Here is a 19,334-nt window from a genome sequence, read left to right as displayed (position 1 = left end):
CTTTTTCTTAAGGCATATATACGTTGTTTGCTAAGGTTGTCGTGGTTGCTAAGCGACCGTCAAACGCTTACGTAATGATTCCGGTGACGAGAGCAATACATCACTTTCACCCACTTTTAGCTGGATGACAACTTATTTCGTCATTTATTTACAAGTATTAATTACCAGTATATATGTAATTTAATGAGACGTAATCTATTTTTTATATGAGCGAAACTGCTAATGCCACTACTCGGTGCTATGGGTGTTAGCTTTAGCACTTAGCACCCAACGGCATTGGTAATAATGCACAAAAGTGGACGCATAATAATACGTTTTTAGTAAATTGTCGATTGGCGCTAGTGGAGTTATTCATCATTATATCCGTGCTTGACTGCTCAGGTCTAGACCCTTTTGCCGAAGGCGCTCTGTTTGAGTATAATGGAGGAAACGTTCTAGTCGGTTGTCTACTGTAGCGTCGAATGACGCTTAAATACCCACAATGGCCTCAGTGGTGGTGAGTAAAAGTTTTTTAGACGAATAATTTTTGGATAACGAAGTTGCCGTATGTGCTGAGTAAGCGACGTTACTGCTAAGAAGATTTGCTAGGGCGAACTGTCAAAACACTCCCAACCTTTCGTATTTAACGTCAAACATGAAAAAATCCTTAATACAGGATGACCCCAGCATGGAGAGACTGCTTAAAGGCCACAAGGATTCGGTCACCTGCGTTAATTTTAGTCCAAACTCCAAATTATTGGGTAAGTAACCATGTCTATCGATTATATTGTGTTATTTCACCTAGTAATTGAACTTGTTAAAACTGTTTTCAACTTTAATCAACTTCTAACAGAAATAATACAAACAAATCTATTGAGTGCCATTTTCTCCCAGCAGAAAAAGTCCATTATCTCAGAATATGTATGTAAAATGTCCTTAACGCATTTTCAAGATGAACAGTTTAACTTTTGTCATCTTCATCAGCGTCGAGCTCCCGCGATAAAAGCCTGATGATCTGGAATCTGTCAGCCAAGGGCAGGTCCTTGCGTTTCATCAACCATCAGGACGTCGTCACGGCCGTGCAATTTTGCCCCGTCGGCAACTTAGTGGCGACCTCATCCAAGGACAAAACGGTGCGACTGTGGAAGCCTTCCTTGTAAGTCGCTGAAAATCTTTTTCAATTTGAAGTTCCCAATCCCTTTTTGGCCCTTATTTTGTGTTGTGTTTCAGGAAAGGGGAGTCGACAGTATTTAAGGCGCACACGGCTGCCGTCCGCAGCGTCGCGTTTTCCCACGACGGCGTGAGACTGGTGACGGCATCAGACGATAAGTCGGTGAAGATTTGGAGCGCCGCCCGGCGATGTTTTATCTGCTCGCTCAATCAACACACCAACTGGGTACGCTGTGCTAGGTATGTGAGCATTTTTGGGGATCTGGAGTGGACACTGATTTGAAATGTTGATGCTGCTGATTCAAAATGTTTCTTGTGTCTTGCATAAGACTTTTCATTTAATCTTCAAACTGTAACTGAAACTGTATTTCTCAGATCGGTGATCGTTTGGTACGGTCTAGTATTAAGTACTGATGCCGTGTCACTTTCCTACACATCAGTTTTTGGTGAATGTTCAACATTTCAGTTATTATTTCTCGGATGTAGAATCAGTTATTGGGGTTTGGCCCCCTTTTTAAAGATCCAACTTAACGAAGCCTTTCTACCGTGTAGATTTTCGCCGGACAGTCGCCTTGTTGTGTCCTGCGGGGATGATCGCACCGTCAGGTTGTGGGACACGTCCAGCAAAAACTGCATCAACTGCTTCACTGATTACCGCGGGTAAAAAAGACAAAACAAAACATTCTTGTAAGGATGATGGTGTACTTTTTCCGCATTTCTTCATAATCATCCACATTTCAGATCCTCCACCTATGTGGACTTCAACTCAAGAGGCACGTGCATCGCGTCGTCGGGTGTGGATAACGCACTTCAAATCTGGGACATACGCACCAATAAGATCATCCAGCATTATCTAGGTAATCAAGCAGCAGCACAGAAGAAATTTCAATAACAATGTCAATCTTGTTTGCGTTTGTAGTCCACAGCGCTAGTGTCAACAGCTTCTCCTTCCACCCGTCTGATAACTACCTGATCAGCGGCTCCAGCGACGGCACAATCAAAATCCTTGACTTGCTGGAGGGACGCCTCATCTACACGCTGCATGGACACAAGGTGCATAATTTTATGTATTTTTATTTATTATTCTATTTTATTCTAATCATTTTTATTTATGCATATCTATTTTTATTAATTGATTAATTAATGTATTTATTTTATTTAATCTTATATCAATCTTAGAGCAAATAGTTCAACTGCAACAAAACTTTGAGTAGTTGTGATAATATAGAAAGTTTAATTTCATGAGAATAAAGTGATCAAACTTGTTTTCAAACTTCTTTTTAGGGGGCCGTCCTCACTGTGGCCTTTTCCAGGACTGGAGAATTCTTTGCTTCTGGAGGCATTGATTCACAAGTGGGTGCCTTTCAACGCGAGTACGGACAAAACCATTTTTAAGAAAAAAAAAAAATCAATATGGCAGTCTGTTACGATACAGAATCGACACACTGGCACCGTACATCTAATATCGATGCTATGATGTATTGTATGTGACACGATGTTATCGACAACTTATCGTTAAAACTCTTATTTTGTCTGTCGACCAGGTGATGTTGTGGAAGACCAACTTTGACGCCAAATCATACCGGGAGGTCCTAGAGCAGCACAGCCGGCGGGCCACGCCCAACCCCCCGCCACACCTGACCGATATCCACCCCCGGGTGCCCCACCCTCACCCGACGCACACGGTCGACATTCAGGTGCTTTTGCCACAAGCCGACCAGCTCTCAATGTTAAAAAAAAAAAAAAAAAAAAAAGTGTTAATGGTGTATTTTCACAGGTGAGTCCGGGAGTGACGGACACGCACTCATCAGAACCATACATCGTCGAGCTACAAGAAGGTCCACACCAAGACGCAGTGAGTTACATTTGAAACGTCATCAAGATTTATTGTCGCGTTGTGTGCAAACCCCTGCACGTCATGGCCACTAGATGGCAGTGCAAACCAACCTGCCTTTATTTAAAACCTGCTGCTGCACCACTTCAAAATTCATCCCGTTATTTTCTTGCTAGACAATCATAAGGCACATTGGACAAACTATTGACAGTACAGACAAATAATGGATTGGTCGGCAATTGATGTCAGGAGTTAAAAACAATGGCGTGGCAGGGCTCATATGGAGAAACAATATGGAGTAGTCACCAGTTAGTCAGACACACACACAGTATAGACAAACCAGAATTCACACTCCTATTAGCAGTTGCGTCATTTTTTTATTTATAATTATGTCGTTATAATAATTTGTGTGTCTTTTGTGGCTTACCTGTATCACTGTGGTTACGCAGTGAGTGCCACTCTATGCATTTATATCAAATGTTATCTGGAATATGCTCTCTACTCTTGTCCCATCTGCCCACTCCTCCTCCTCCTCCTCCTTTTCCGCATACTTCACTGGCGCATGTGAAAGCATGTGCTGGGCAAGTAAAGAAGTGGTGAGAGATGAAGGGAAGAGGAGTACAGCGGTGGGTGGTGTGGGTGCTGTTGGGTGGGGGGGGGGGGGGGGGGCTTTGAGGAGTCCACGTGCCGGCGCCCCGGGACCCTGAGGGCCCTCTACCACGCTCTAATAATAGATGAGCCAGAGTGGCTTTAAGTCAACCACTCAGTGCGAGCAATCGGGGTTGCCCAGTACATCCTTTCACCACTAGTGGCGCTGTTGCTTATAAATAGGCACACGCAAGAATGAACGCGTCAAATTCATCAGCGGTGATTTTGAAAAACCTGATGAGACTTCAGCTGGATTTTCCTTTTTTTTTTTTTTTTTTGTGGTCACCTTTTGAATTTTCGCCCCAGAATAATATTTTGCTAAATACAACCTATTATGGCCAATTATTACATTTCTAATGGCATAATTAAAATGATTGACCTCTTTGAATACAGTCCAAAATAAGTACATACAAAAATTTCTGATGAACCTTGTGCTTCAATAATACATCTTTTTTGCGGTCACGCCTCCATCAGCGGGAGTCCACGGTCACACTTGATCCCCTCAGAGTGCTTTCCTCTCTTCCCTGCCTCCGTGTTCCGCTCAAATGCTTCCCAACGTGGGCGTATACGTGATAACCGAGGGGGTGCGGATGTAGCCTGAGGTGGGTGCGTGGGTGGGAGGTAGATTTCGCTACTTGCAGTTCTGCCACTATCGGTCAGCATCGACCTCTTAGTGACACAGCTGTTGGTAAATTTAGCAGTTTTTGCTCAAAGTTTTTAAATGTCATAACTCTCCACTGACCTCCAGCAGTTCTTTCAACGCCTCAAAAATTGTTATTCGATTACACAGCAACCACCTGATGGATTTTGAATGATATTTCCGTATGAAGGGCTCGTTATAATTTTTGTGAACTCGACAAATTATGCATTAGTGACGGCTTGGTGAGGAATGTGGGTAACACACACTTGGCTGTTCAGTAATGATCAGAAGTTGTGATAAGACTCAAAGTTTACATAATTTCTTGAAAAATGTCCCCAAGGGGTAAGTTTAAAATGCTAAGCCATGCGTCATTTCAACTTTTGTTTTTTTGTTGCCTCGCCACTGGTGCACAAAAACACTCCAGCTCATCTCTTCCACTATAAATTGAGACCATTCATTGAAAAGGCCACTGATATGCAGAGATAACTCATTTTGCTTCGCTTCTTCTCCACATTGGGGAGTTTCAACCATCATTTTTTTTTTCTGGATTGTCCGCACTGCGCTTAAATAGTAGTACCCTATAATTTTAACATGCAACAAAAAAAAAAAAACATCTACATGTTCATGTTTGACCAGTAATTTGCAAATTTTTTGATCATGAAAATTTTTTGTTGCTTCATTCCTCTTCCAATTTATCAGTCATACAGTGACCATGAGTGGTTCATATAAATATTTAAAATTCATTGACTAAAACTACATTTCAGGTTAGGGGTCACTGTGCTCCTGGTTAAAAGTTAGTCTCGAGCCTCGATGTTTCATTTTTCTTGGGACAAAATGTAACTTGGGTTTTGTAGTTAACTATTAAAATTTGAGTTCACTTTGTGTACAGCTCGAGCAATTTTGTGCCCAAGTTTCTGTAGCTATTAAAAATCCAACTTTTCCTGAGTTGATCCATTCTCGTGCAGCTCAGTCAGACTGTGTGCGCATTTGTGCGTTAAAGAGGCGATTACATGGCGATTGAGTTACCGGCCGCCGTTTCCCGTGACGCCACAGCGAGCCAAGCGGGGTGTCCTTTAACCGGTGTTCTCCTTTGCGGTTGTTTGTCCTTTAGCATTGTGTGTCCAATCCGGAATTCCGATCCCTGGGTTAGGCCTGGCGCATTCGCACACGCCTCGCTGCACCTCGTGTGGAGCTTCCCGCGCAAAGGGGATGCTGGGAGATTGAATTGCGCCGTGGGTTTAGTTTCCATATTTAGATGGCGGAGAGAAGAGCCGGAGTGACAAGACGCGGCGGAAACGAGCTAAAGATAGCAAAAACCTCTGGGGGTGAGGAAGGAAAGGGGGATTCTTCTGCTTTTCACCAGGATGAGGACTCCTGAAAGCTCCATAACAATAAGAATGTAACAAATGGATATTATTGTTTTATGAGCATTGATCATAGAAATCGACTCATCACATTTATTCTCACGAGTCTGAGTCAAGTGACTTGATTTTTTTGAAATGATCTAACAATGTCTATATACATTTGCAGCACAGTAAATCCAGTGTTGCGTTTTGAAACGTTTTTCTTCATTAAATGTATAACGAGCGCGTGGAGATGCGTGGTTCCATTTTTAATTAGTCAATGCCCTTCCTGTTATTTATTTTTTTTTACCCCATTTTTGAATCAGTCAACTTTTGCAAAGTATGACCCTTTTGTGGTCGACATTAGATTTTTGCTACCAAATATTACATTTTGTTGTCAACCATTGCAATTTTAGACCAAATTACAGCCTTTAGTGGTCAGTCATTTTATTTTTGTGCAAAAATACAGCCATGATTTTTTTTTGTATTTTACTGCCAAAACATGTATTGTGTTTTTCTGCTAAAATAACATTTACATTTTGAGCAGTTTATTTTTTTAATTCAGCCATTATACATTTTTGGGCTAAAATATTACTTGTTGTTGCCCACCCACCATGATTGCATGAATATTGCATTGTTGTAGCAAAATATCATTTTATTTTTTGTTTCGCCTGACGTAATAAGGGGAACACTGTGGAGAAGTGACTGACGGGCACAGGTTGGGTCACAGTGTTGTCTACTAACATTTTTTTTTTTCCATGCTCACTTGGCCAGAAACTCAATCGTGCTCATGAAAAAGACACAAGGAGGGCAAGTCCTCATCACTAATGCAGCAGGATTCTCTCTTGCCTCCACTCTCTCGCCTCACCTCTCTCGGCCTTTATCTCCTCGTCTTATGCAACGCATATTTAATGCATCTCAGGGAGGCCCCGGGGGCTGCGAGGGGGGTTTGCCTTTGACACTTTGCTGTGTTGAGTTTTTCCAACTTTAAATACAGGATCCTTTTCTACTTACCCCTTTAAGGTTACAAAATGCCAAATATGCATTTTTAAGCCTTTTAGCTCACTTCATCATCTCGAGACGACGCTTCATGATCACATCTGATGATTAGGGGAGATAAATAAAGCCTTTGGGAAAACTTAATCATTTTCTCATGTGGTGATCTATTTTAGCTTTGAACAAAGAATGTTTTAATAGCAAAGTAGTCGGTGTGAATTGAAATGTGATTAGTATCAGAAAATCGGCTTTGATTTAATGAATGTCAATGGACTTTTCATCTCGGTCGTCGATACTCTTGACCAAATTACCACTTGAAAGGCAAATATTAATCTAGTTGTTTTGCCTGATTTTTTTTTGCCTTGAGAAATAGGGGAATTGGCTAAACATAGAAAGTCATGCGGCCCCCAAAGAGCATCGAGCATGAGATTAGATTTAAGTGTCCTCATGCCACCTTGAAGATTGCTTCAAGATTGGCGAAGGAGAACAAGCGCTGGGCCTGTTGCGTGTCTTTTATTTTTCTCCAAAGGTATTACACGGATGATTTCAGAAGTTCTACTTCCATCTCGTGTTACCGAGACTCTCGTCTTCCTTATTTCGCAACTCCTTCAGCAACATCTCAAAGAACACTTGAGAAGTCACTATGCATATTTTATGGTACACAAGGAATTTGTTCAATTCATACACAAGGCAAACTCAAAGTACTAAGATAAAAAACAACAGTTGCAACATGTGTTGTGTTTGTGCGGATATTTGTCAAAGAGGTGAAGGTCTCACCATAAGGCGCTTAGGCATTAGACGATGGCCGCTCGCCCGGTATGCGTGGGAACGTGGCGAAGGTTGGGGCCGGCTAGCGTAGCGTCTGAGAGGCTAACCCAATGCCGGCATTGTCTTTTCATGGGACAATCAACAATTAAGCCAAAGCTTGCACTCAGTAGAAATAAGTTTCTCACAGGTTCTTTGCGCTCCTTTTGGTATTAGCTCAAGTGCTAAAGCTGATTAGGTTGTGTTTGTGTGTGTGCGCATGTGAGTGTGCGCAAATACAATTTCTTTAAAGGGGGAGTCAACCCAAAAGTTTTCTTGGTAATATGTTCTGTGCTGCCCAACTAGTCAAAAGAGTGTTTTGATTCACGTTTCATTTACGGAATAGGATTTAAATCACGACTCGGTGGTTTTTTGAAGCTCAGCTGTGATTGGTTGTGTTTGACTGTGATGTCATACACATACAACATATAAAGAACTTTTTTTTTTGGTTAACTTTGTCTTGAAAATAGGACAATAATTCATCCCTGTATGAGTGCAATCCTTGTCAAAATGTGACACCATGAGAATTGGCATGGAAAAACAGATGGGCGAATTGGAACACAGTGATCCCACTCCTCTCAGTATCTAAGTCACGGTCCGTGACTGCTTGTTCCGGTCATGAGGTCATTTTTTTTTTTTTTTCCCTTGCACTCGCGCAATTGATTTGAGTGCCAGCTGCAAAAGGGACTTTCTATCAAAAGTGGCCACTTTCTTCATTGGACTCGCTTGAAGTGCGCAAAATGTTTGCTGGTCACATGTTGAAAGCTTTTATATAAAAAAAAGAATAGAGGGGACCATTATTATTTGGTTCATGACCTTTTTTGATTCAGTGAACCGTAGACAGTATCAAACAGTTTTTAGTTGGAGCACTTCCTGTACTAGACAGTGAGTAGCTGTTAGCGGGTGATGTTAGCAATTTCCCATCCTCGAGGTTAAAACTATAATAATCCCAAATATTTAATGTATCTATATTTTGTTTTCACAGTAGTTTTTTTTGGAATTGAGGTCAAAATTTTAGACAATAGTTTCCTGCTATGATATATAAATCACACAAAATTGCTCCACAAAATATGATCATCAAAATCTTCCTGTTTCAGTAATGGCTTTTGACATTTAGTGGCACAGGAGAGGTAATGCCGATACTCTTGTTTTAAATGGCAGCCGGTGGGATGCTAATAGCGGGTGGTTGAAACAGACAAGAGCTGCCAGCATGTACGCCACAGGCATGGACGGCGGCATGATTGACAGCCAGAGCCACGGGGGGTTAGAGGTCATGCCGTGTCTTTGGCCTTCACCGTGGAGCGCGTAGAGAGCTGCAACACACACACACACACACACACACACACACACACACACACACACACACGCACGCACGCACACGCACACGCGGGCTCTGGGAGCCACAGGTGGGCTTTGTCTGTCATCAGGGCTCCTGATGGACTAAGATGCATTTCAGCAACCATCACACAGACAACGTCGTCGTCTCGTTAAGATGTCGGATTTGATTTGGAGAGTCTTCAACTTTTCCTTCCAAAAAAAGATTAAAGTCTTTTTTTTTTTTTTTTTTTTTTTTTTAGACAAAGGCATTTTCTTGATAATATTTTTTTAAGATTTAAGGCTTATTCTTATGTAAAAAGTGAAGAGTCAAATTTTTCAACAAAAAGTGGTCGAGAAAGTTAAGTTACATTTTTTTTCAAGAAAATGACAAATGTTTTGCAAAACAAAAGTTCTGTTCTTAAAATGAATGAATGAATGAAAACTTTTTGGAGAATTCAACTAATATTTTTTATTTATTTATAAAACCTTTTGGGGGGGGATAAATGTTTATCTAAGAAACTAGGTGATGTTTTTTTGAGAAGGGTTCTTATTTCAAGTAAAAAAAAAAAAAAAAGTAATGTTCTGAGAAAAAAAATAAGTCACTTACAGCAATGACCTAAAAGCACACATTGTCAAGCTAACGTACTGGTCGTTTTCCCATCGCAGTGGTCGCTCAGGATTATCCATTTTAAAGGAAGTCCAGTCTGGGAAGTATTAAGCCCACATGGCATGTGCTCTGCCGCCCAGCCAAAAAGCTAAGATTAACAACCGAGCATTGTGTCCAAAAGCTGATTACTCAAGTGGCAAACGGCTGATGGGGCCAATTTTTCATGTCAAAGCGTCACTCCTTCTGCACTGTGGGCGGCGGATGCGTTGAATTGAGCGGCTGCGGCGCCACAGCTCAAAGTGAGAGGTGCATCAATCAATGCGATGAAGAGGCAGTGGCAGACTTGAAAGTTGACCGTGGGCGAGTCCATGCAAGAAGGGAGCCATCTTTTGCATTCCTGAAGATGGGACAGATTAGCACTGAGATGCTAACTTGCCCTGTTATCTGCTGTGTTCTGTACACTGGCAAGAAATCAAATTTGATGTAGTCCTACATTCCCGACCTCCACATGCGCATGTGTGAGTGTTAAAATGCGAATAATGTGGGTAAGTCTTACTTACCGAGGAGCTTTAAAATGGGCTAATCCCACGCCGAGCCACAGTGACGCTCATTCACTTCCTCGACGTGAAAGGATTCGCCTCCGCTTGCTGGGAAAGAAACCTTGAGGGCTGGGAAAATAAATCAGAAAAACAACAGCAGCAACGGTTGGGAAATGACTAAATGTGTCAGCATCAGCCTGGTTTCTTACCGACTGACGTCATTTTTGTGAATTAAAAAAAAACAGCAAATCTTGTGAGGCTTCAGATCAGTTATGTTTTCGTGTGATGTCATAAAAGCAAAGAACAAGAGATGAGACTTTGAGGCCAATAAAGAGATGATAGCAAATCTCGTGAGACTTCCAATCCAGGATTAATTCCACAATTTTGTGTGTGTGTAAAAAGTAAAACTCCAGTGGTGTCTTGAGACACTTGGCAGAGACAGCTATACTGTTCCTTAAGACGTCTCGGTTCCTCTCAGCTCTTTCAATTTGTCATTCTTCGCAGAGGATAAAGAATAAATGAGTTCTGATATATTGTCCGCCTTCATGTGTTTTTGCATCAGTTGCTTAAAGCGTTACAGTAGCATTAAGCTAGCAGACTTAAAAGTTGTGGTTTCTTTGAGTACAAAGAAATAATTCGAGTATTGTGATCACACCGCAACCATAACAATGCGGGGTTGGCTGTGTTTGTCATATCAACAGTACGACACGTAATTCGGTGTCACGTAGCTGTTTAAAAACGCAATTGAAAAGAGGAAGTGGAGCACAGTCAGTCACCCTAAAAGAGAAATCAAAAGAGGAACCTGAGTAAATGAATGACTGACTCATGCAAAAAAAAGACGGAAGTGAAATTTCTTAAAAACTTCTTTGAAAGTTAGGTTGTTTTATAGATGAACTAATAACGATTGGACTAAATCTGTGTTAAAAATAAATAATCGTAATAATTCAGTTCAGAGGTTAGTGTGTCAAGCAACAAAGTGTGTACATGTTTATTTCTGCCTGTTGCCAGCTCATCGTTTTATTTATCGCAACATTAACGACTCTTTTTCAAAAGGAGTTTGGGCAAGATGATGTAACCACGATCGTTTGGTTTTGGGAAGTATTAAAGGCCTTTTGTCTGGTCAAGGTGTGAGCCTTGATGTTAAATGAATGAAAGTAAAATTAGTTTTTCTTTTTTCCAATAATGATACCAAGTTTTATAAGAGGTACAATGCTGATGTGCACAATGTAGGTTTTTGTTTGGGGGGGGGTTTGAACACTGACCTAAATTGAAACCATGACCCAAAAACATGTTCTGTTTGAGGCTATGCCTTGAGATATTCCGTAACATTTTTGTTTCTGTCTGATTTACTTAGAAAATAAAAGCTAATTCAATACTTTCAAGACAACAATGTTCCATGTCTTCCATGTTTTTTTTTTAAGGTCATTGTTGTGTAAAGGTAAGCTAAAAATAGCTGCAGTGTTGAAAGAGAAGTACTTGAGAATAAAAGCATTTAAAAAAAAAAAAAAAGATTCGAGCGGCGGCTGCGTTGGCGTGGCGACTAGCGCTGAAGTGTTCTTTTTCTGGGAACAGCTCTTCAGTTTTATTGTCTCGGTTTGAAGAGGATGAGAGTCGTGATCCAGAATGTCCTTGTTGTTGGACTCTCGTCTCTAATTAAAATTAGTCGACCATGTAAGGTTAAAAAAACATTTTAAAAAAAGCTGATCACAAAAGCCCTGGGCAGGATTGGAGCCTCAGTCGGGCCACCTATGTACTAGAAGATTTCACAATGCTAAAAATCACTAGCCTAGCATTAGCGCTAAACTAAACTGTTAAAAATGAATTCATGTGAGCTATTGCGGATATTTTCAAAGCGGAAGTTCCACCTGCTTATGTAAGAACATGGCGCCAACGATGAGTCATGGTCATGGGACTCTGAGGTTAGAAGAGCAACAGTGTCACGACGTTGCCACCTAAACATTAAATACACAAACACATTAAAAAAAAAACCAGATCCAGATGGCCTGCCAGCGCACCTTTCTAGTGCATTGCAGCACTTTGATGTACAGCCAATACGAGCTGCTGCTATGTTAGCCTGTTTCACGCAGAGATCACAAAATTGGTGTCACCAAGTCATTAAAGTTGATCCACTTTGGACTTTTATGCAGAATCAAGCTAAGTGAAATGTTACAATTCAAACCTGTCAACCTGAATGTGTGGAAGGTCCTAGCTTTTTTTTTTTTTTCTAATATAAATAGAAGTACATTCAAGGCATTAACTTGCTTGTTTGGAAAAGGGAATTCCTCCAGGTCAACCTGGAGTGGGTCAAAGTTTTATGTAGCGGGAGAACAAACAGTTTGTTTTGTGTTCAAGGACACAGGATGTTTACCATTCTCATGCTGACTGTGACAATGGTGCCCCCACCGCAAAATGTATTTCGTGTGAGTTTGCAGATTCAGACTATGATTTTATTTATATGCTCAATGACCATAAGTAGAAAATAGAATAAAAAAGCAAGACAATCAATAAATGCACATCAAAAAGTACAGTTGTAATAATACTCTAAATATTTAAATGTTTAAAAGTTATGGACTGCAAAAAAATGTTATTTCCCCCCTCCCCCCAAAAAAAGGAAAACGTATAAAAAAAAATTACAATTGTTGACCACAACAAATTTTATAATGCCCACTTTGACCACAGAAATTTGTATACTATTGAACAAAATTGTGTTGGTTGATCAAAGAAAGCTTTTTTCTTTCTTTTGGAAAACAAATCCACTGATTGACCAGAAAATGTCAAATATACTTCTGAAGCACAAAAGGTTGTATTTTTTTCAAAGGTGACGCTTGACCACAAAAAGCTTTCTTGCCACTTAAAAAGGCACATACTTTGACTTTTAAATGACAATGAATGACCGTAAGAATGTGGATTTTCTTTGAATGACGCGCTGCCATTGAGCCGTAACGAGGCCTTGGCTGAGACATTTGTGTGTGTGTGTGTATGTGTGTGTATCATTGAAAGGCCGCCAAGCAGGATGTTTTGGTTTGAGCGTGGGCGGATGTCGCCGAGATAGACGAGCGGATGTGTCGGCTTCCTCTCGAAAAAGGAAAAGAAAAAAAAAAAAGTCAGAACAGCATCGCTGGCGGATTTTGTTTGTTTAGGCGCTAGCACGCGTTACGTGGTTTGTGGGAGGCGCATCTCAGGTGTTTTGTCTTCCTGCGGCTGCGGGCGCGGCATTTTGACAAAACACCAAACACTCATTCAAATATCCATCACCTGACTTCCTGCGTGTCGAGAGGGAGATCAAAGCGACTTGATGATTATCCACGCCAAGTCGATAAACGTCGTCAACACATCCTCGTTGTTTTGTAGACACCCATCCGGTTCTAGGACCCCAAAAAAAAATTAAAGGAAAGATGTCAACTTTTTGGGCTAATTATTTTGAGCGTTTACAAAAGAAAGATGCGGAGTCAAATGGTCAGCTGTGATGTTTGCGATCAAAAAGTAACATCATTATCGAAAGAAACGCACCTCCGCCAGCATTTGGAATTGGGTCCACAGATGTGGGATCAAACGCGGCATTAGCATGCGGGCCGAGGATTAGCCGTGCTCTCCGCTTGGACGTTGAGGAGCTGTTTGATGTCGACTCAAGAGGCTGTTTGACTCTCATGTTGTTGTTTGCTACCTGGAGAATGGATCTGGCAATCCCAGTACTAAAATCAACAACAAAAACAACAAAAAACACTTTTTTTGCTCATTTTTGTACAACATTTTTTGTCCAAAATTTGATCATTAAAAACCCCCTCAAAGTCAATCATTTCAATTTTTTTTCAAGTTAAATTTTAGTTGGCTTTGTTAAACCAAATAGGCAACTTTAGTCACCGAGTGCAGCTTGGATCAGAGTTTATCGGAGAACACAAACTAACAGACTCGGCAAACTGACATGACTTAACGAAACGATAACGTGAGTGACAGACTAACCGAAACAGACTTGAAAACGACAGCGACCAAAAAAGACATGAGGACGACAATGATCCCGACTGGTCGCGAGGGGCGGACAGGACTTATATACACGACAGCTAACAAGAAGCAAGTGAGAATAATCAAACTAATCATGGGCACACAGGAGGGGAGGGGCGAGCACACAGACAGAAACCATGACAACAGACACATAGTGGAACGGCTGGGGACGAGATGTGACAACTTTTTATTGTAACTTTTTTTCATTTTTGTCAATTTTGTCTTTGGCTGTTACTTTTATGCTGAAATGAAACTTTTTTTGTCAGCATCAGTTATGTGGCCAAATACATTTCTAGCGTTGTATGGTTATAATTTTAGTCCAAAATTCCAATTTGTGATCATTTTTCTACCCCCCCCCAAAAAAAAAATTGCATTATGGTGTCAAAATACACCATTTTCTACTCAATTGATATTCTTGATTGCACCTTTTATGGTCAGCCGTTTCCCATGCTTGTAAATGCTACTTTTCCCTCCTCCGACTTCCCTTAACCTGAGCTAACAGTATAATTAGCAAACAAGCTAATCAACGTGTCCTCCTGCCGATCGGCCCTCGGCGCGTCCTGCTTATCTCCCCCCCTTGAAGGGCTTTGATTGCGGCCTCTCTTCCTGTCTGGGTCGACACGAGGGGGGGGTGGGGGTGGTCTGGATAAACTCGCTCGGTGTAAATGAGCTTTGCAGCTGTCCACCAGATGTGCTCCTGAGCAGAAGGAGATGAAGAAGCGATAGCCCGGATAGAGACTCACGGACAGCTTTGTTCACCTCTGTTTGATACTTCCCCTCCCCGCTGCCTCCTCCTGCATATCTTTACACTCCTCCTCTTCTCCCTCCATCATTAACGGCGCTTTGAAGGCAAGACAGGAAGAACGGCGGAATCGATTGCTCTGTGCATTAAGTCTGGAATGTGTGACAACCTCCTCTTCCTTCCTCCTTTTCATTGGTTTTCCCTCTCTCCCTTGTGTGTGCACGCATGTGCCAACACTGGACGCCACATTAGGTACACGGTCCAATAAGATTCAGTTAAAAGTTCGATTTTTTTTTTTTTTTTGCAGTCACATGTTAACTTTGAAGTTCTTGTCATGCCTAAATACAGCTTTTTGTGGTTAATGGTCGCAATTTTGGACAAAAATACAACTTTTTTTCTTCTTCCTGGGTTAGGATAAACTTTAGTTAGGGCGGTAAAGGTCAAGATCGAGTAACCTTTTGGGCTCGGTCGGTTTTGATAGCATTGTAGCACATTTGAACTTTACATTCGTGAGGATAAACAATGAAAATTTGTTATTTCACATACATTTATAGCTTTTTTTTTTTTTCAAAATCACAACATTTTCTATAACCATCAAATGTGCCTCAACATTATGATTTCCTGACATGGTAAAGTGTCGCTACGTATACTCTGCAGGACCACGGCAACGATACCCACCACTGTGTCGTCGAGGGCTACGCCAATGCCAGTCCGTCTCCCGTCGCGACGACGACAGAAGACGAAAGCTGGACGAGGGAAGAGGTCGGGGCCGAGGCGAGTCGATGGAAGCGGCGAGGGGACAAGGGCAAGAGACATCGAGTCAGGGACGTTCGAACGCAGCGAGAGGACGACGACCCCCGGATAGATCCGCCGCAAGCGCCGTCGGGGAAACCGCCCGTTCTCAACTCCATCCTGCAACAAATCTTCAAGCAGCTAGACGTTCTCACGCAGGTCAGTAATGAGCATTTTAGTCTTCTGATTCAACCCAACAACGAGGCACTCTAAATACTAAACCCTTCCACCTCAGACCATTTCCATATTGGAAGAGCGTCTCAGCCTGACGGAGGACCAACTTCAGGACAATCTCAACAAAGGCCAACCCGCTGGAAGACCAGCTCACAAACCACGGGATCACCTCAAATAAGGTACTACAAATGTGTGTGCGTGCTTTCCCCTTCTGGCATAATAACAATCGTCCGGCCATCCACTTGGCTCCCAGAGGACGGGATGTAACGCTCTGTGCGGAAAGATCCGAGGGCGGATTGACCAGAGACACGCTAGTGTTCCTCATCTGACATTTTCACTCGGCTCACGACATCCATCGTGTGTCATTCTCGTGTCAGAAATAAGTGGTGAATGAGAGAAAAATCTGTTGGCCATTGATAAGGACAAAGCTTCCAACAGCGTTTACTCTCTCCGCCAACGGCCTCGTGGACGCCGCCTCACACGGCCAATCCAAAGCTCTGAAGCTTCTTAACTTTGAACTCTTGCAACAAAGTGACGCGACCTCACCTCACTGCCCATCACCCTAGCTAATGAGGAGATCACTCTCCATCTGCTACAGCCAGACCACAGCCACCGCAACATTGTCCATTCGTGCGAGACCATTTTGTACACATTTGATTGAAAATGTACCACTTTACAAAATATGATTCACTTCAAATATATTGTTGGTTTTAATTGTGGCTAATTTTATGTATGTTTATTGCACTGACCTCTAAACAAGGTTACACTTCCTATAGACCTCAAATATATATTTTTCTTTTTTCTTTTTTTTTAACTGTACGACACTGTCTTTGTGTCCCAATACTTTATATTAAATGGAATATACAGTATATATTATTAACATTGTATATTTTTGCATATGTTTAAAATTTCTCTTTCAAAAAAAAAAAACTTGTGTTGTTTTTTGTTGTTGTTTGTTTTTGTGAATGAGCGACCGCCATGTTTTGGCACTGGGGCTGTAGGACATGTCCCACAACGCATGGCTGCCATGGCATTCCGCCCGCTACGTGACTGTGAGGATCTTCTTTGTTTATCCCTTGCTCTTCTGTCCTCCTTCCAACGGCTTTATATTGCCTAACTGGATTGACCAGACTTCCATCCTGCTTTCACTGCACACAAACACACATTTTGCGTCCTGTCCTATCCTGTCACTCAGGATGTTTCCCAACAGGAAATGGGAAAGGAGAGGAACTTCTCTTATTGTTGAGGCCACATTTACATCTGCTCTGGCAGCAGAAAGCAGGAAGTAAATGGGGTAAACAAGCCAAGTCAGCACTTTCCTAGGAAGTTTTTTTTTTTTTCCATGACAGGAACGTGCGATGGGGTAAAGCTAGGGCAGCCGTTGGGCGCTAATCATCACGGTGAGTCGTTATAAGTGCTGATCTTTCCTGCGTTGTGGAGCTTTGAACTTTTAAGTGGTTTAACTCCAGTGAATCTTTTAAGACGTGCAACCCTGCACGAGACCTGCGGGCAGCTGGTCTGACAAAGCAGGTTCCATCCAGGGACTCCTTCTATGGTGGACATCAGACTCTTATTCAGCTTTCTGACAGCCGCTTTACATCGGCCTGTGTCCTTCAATGGTTTTCCCGAATTATTTTTGATAAGTGTCAACTCCTTCAGATCTTTGTTGAGTGGACCCATACTGGAATGTGTCTTTGGTAGCAATGAAGCTCTTTGTGGACTCTCCTAGTCAAAGCCAATTAAAAAGGATTCTGCAATAATTCCCATCCTAGGAAGGCGTGTCACACTCCCAACTTTGTTCCAGCGCAGTCCCACTGAGCTCATGATGTTTTCTGGGTGGTCCATAGCAAAAGCAAAGAAGGCGAATTGGGGTCAAAGTTAAAGAAAAAACCCCACTCAGCCTTTTACCAACATTTTTGACACCTGGCAGAGAAATGAATCCGGCGCACAGTCTGATGTGTTTCTGAATCTATCTTTTGGGAATAATCGTTGTGACATCGTTTTTTTTTTTTAACCTGAGTCTGGTTGAACGATAAAAGTTGTGACTTATGTTTTATACCTTTGGATTCCAGATACTTTTGCCGTCAAGGATGATTGGCCTTACCATCAAACTTCTGCCACTTTTCTTTTATCTTCATGCTGATGACATCCCGGCACACTTGAAAGTTGTTATCGCAAAGTACACACAGCTGTTATCTACACGGTGGCGGCGTGGGCGGAAGGACAGGAAGTTCACAACTCTTGCCGCCGTCCCGTCTCGCTGACGACGTCTATCTGTCTTTGCTGACTGTGTCATGTGTCACGGGGACTTCCTGTTTTCAGGACGCCGTTTCCTGTGTGTGCGTGACCATAACACACACTACCACACCCTCTTTTCTTCTGTGCCGGCGGATAATCTTGTCCTCCTCCCTCGCGTCTCTCTGCCACCGGCTGGTCGTCTCAGATGGGCTAGTCTTTTGTCCTCACACAAAAAGATACACACACTAATCAGGTTCCTGTGTGTGTGTGTTTTTGTGATGCAAGTTTGAATAGGCGTCACATGAATGTTGCTGCTTTCTGTCCTGTATTTTTTTTTTTTTTTGTGTCTATGCTTCAGAAGCCCCCACTGACCCCCCGGATCAGCTGCTCAGCTAATGTGGAAAGATGCAAAAGAGAAGTCTTACATTTACAGATGTACACAAAAAAATGGTTAAAGTGTAAACTGAGATGAGAAGGTTCACAAAAAAGTAAGATGGAAACCAATGTTAATTTGTAAACACAAATGAACAAAGATTAATGCTAAGAGGTCAACAACAATTAAGATTTAACCTCAAACTTTTTCCAGTGTACCTTGACTTACAAGTGTGTCACTTTTTCCACATGTGGCCAAGAAAAGCCACAATATAGTTCAATGTCTATTTTATATACCTCTATATTAAATTATTGAACAATTTCGACGCGGCTGTCAAGTCACTGCAGTATTTTTGCTTGAATTTGAACTTTGTATTTGGATCCGGTTTGACTTGGTTCTCATCCAAAGTCAACGTCTGCGTCCAAGGCTACTTACCACGTGATTTAAAAAAAAAAAAAAAATCATCCGAATAGTCTTCAAATGCATTGAGGTAAAATCCTATCAGACAGCAAGGAGTAGAAGTGAAAGAGCATAATAGATTTAAAGGTGAATGCAAACAGCTTGGCTCCATTCGCTGCATGGGGGACGAGCAAGAGGGGCGGTGATCTGGCTTGGGTGGGGGGGGGGGGTCAACAAGGGCCCCGCGTTCAAGCTGGAGCCGCTTCACACATATGCTGACATACACACACACACACTTTTGTTCCTAGCCCCATGTTGGACCCCCTCAGTGGGGGGATGCTTGTTACTTCAGAACTAGAGCAGGACCTCTGTGGGTACATTTGGAGGCCAATGGGGGCCCCATGAAACCAGGAAGTGTCAGTCTAATGTCATCAAACGTAGTTCTTTGGCCAAAAGAGGACCCCCACACTAGCAGGGGTTATGTTCAAGATCAATCCACAGTCGGTGAAAATCTGAAAAAAAAAAAATCACATTTCTTTTTGTACACTAACCTAAAAGGCATATTTCCACAATACAGACGGACGGTTACAATGATCCCACAAGTTCCTTTTTTTTCCTAACTATATTCATAATAATCATTTTCCTTCGATGTATAGTTTCTAATAATCATTTTGACAGCTAAATGTGTTGACTTTTACTTGTATTGTAACAACAGACTGAGTGATGGGATTGTGTTGGTG

General features: G+C 41.9%; 1 protein-coding gene and 2 long non-coding RNA genes across 5 annotated transcripts in view; 1 reads left to right on the top strand and 2 right to left on the bottom strand.

The window, feature by feature from the left end:
• The first annotated feature begins 154 nt into the window (after positions 1-154).
• On the top strand, positions 155-16,444 carry poc1b (POC1 centriolar protein B). 2 transcript variants are annotated; one of them, XM_085915471.1, is made up of 12 exons: positions 155-496; positions 656-740; positions 964-1,135; positions 1,210-1,389; positions 1,702-1,809; positions 1,891-2,006; positions 2,069-2,202; positions 2,434-2,502; positions 2,694-2,846; positions 2,927-3,004; positions 15,276-15,569; positions 15,646-16,444. In XM_085915471.1, the coding sequence occupies exons 1-12, from the start codon at positions 482-484 to the stop codon at positions 15,760-15,762; spliced, it is 1,521 nt and encodes a 506-aa protein (XP_085771597.1). In that variant the 5' UTR covers positions 155-481; the 3' UTR covers positions 15,763-16,444. The 2 variants fall into 2 exon arrangements, with proteins under 2 accessions (XP_085771597.1, XP_085771596.1); XM_085915470.1 differs by lacking the exon at positions 155-496 and having other exon boundaries at positions 635-740; positions 15,646-15,763; positions 15,838-16,444.
• Positions 8,159-13,916, bottom strand: LOC147055395 (uncharacterized). Of its 2 annotated transcripts, XR_015066551.1 has the most exons (5): positions 13,838-13,916; positions 13,388-13,569; positions 13,133-13,242; positions 9,899-10,006; positions 8,159-9,735 (listed from the first exon to the last, which is right to left on the bottom strand). It is a non-coding gene; the product is annotated as an uncharacterized LOC147055395 (long non-coding RNA). The 2 variants fall into 2 exon arrangements; XR_015066550.1 differs by lacking the exons at positions 8,159-9,735; positions 9,899-10,006 and having other exon boundaries at positions 12,033-13,242.
• The window catches only part of LOC147055390 (uncharacterized), a 62,016-nt gene continuing 57,401 nt past the window's right edge, over positions 14,720-19,334 (bottom strand). The window contains exon 7 of the long non-coding RNA XR_015066553.1: positions 14,720-19,106. This is a non-coding gene — a long non-coding RNA (uncharacterized LOC147055390). The remainder of the gene's footprint in view (positions 19,107-19,334) is intronic.

The sequence above is a fragment of the Syngnathus leptorhynchus genome, chromosome 6 (genome assembly GCF_054491065.1).
Source record: "Syngnathus leptorhynchus isolate UIUO chromosome 6, UIUO_Slep, whole genome shotgun sequence".
Lineage (NCBI taxonomy): Eukaryota > Metazoa > Chordata > Actinopteri > Syngnathiformes > Syngnathidae > Syngnathus > Syngnathus leptorhynchus.
This window is presented reverse-complemented; position numbering and strand designations above follow the sequence as displayed.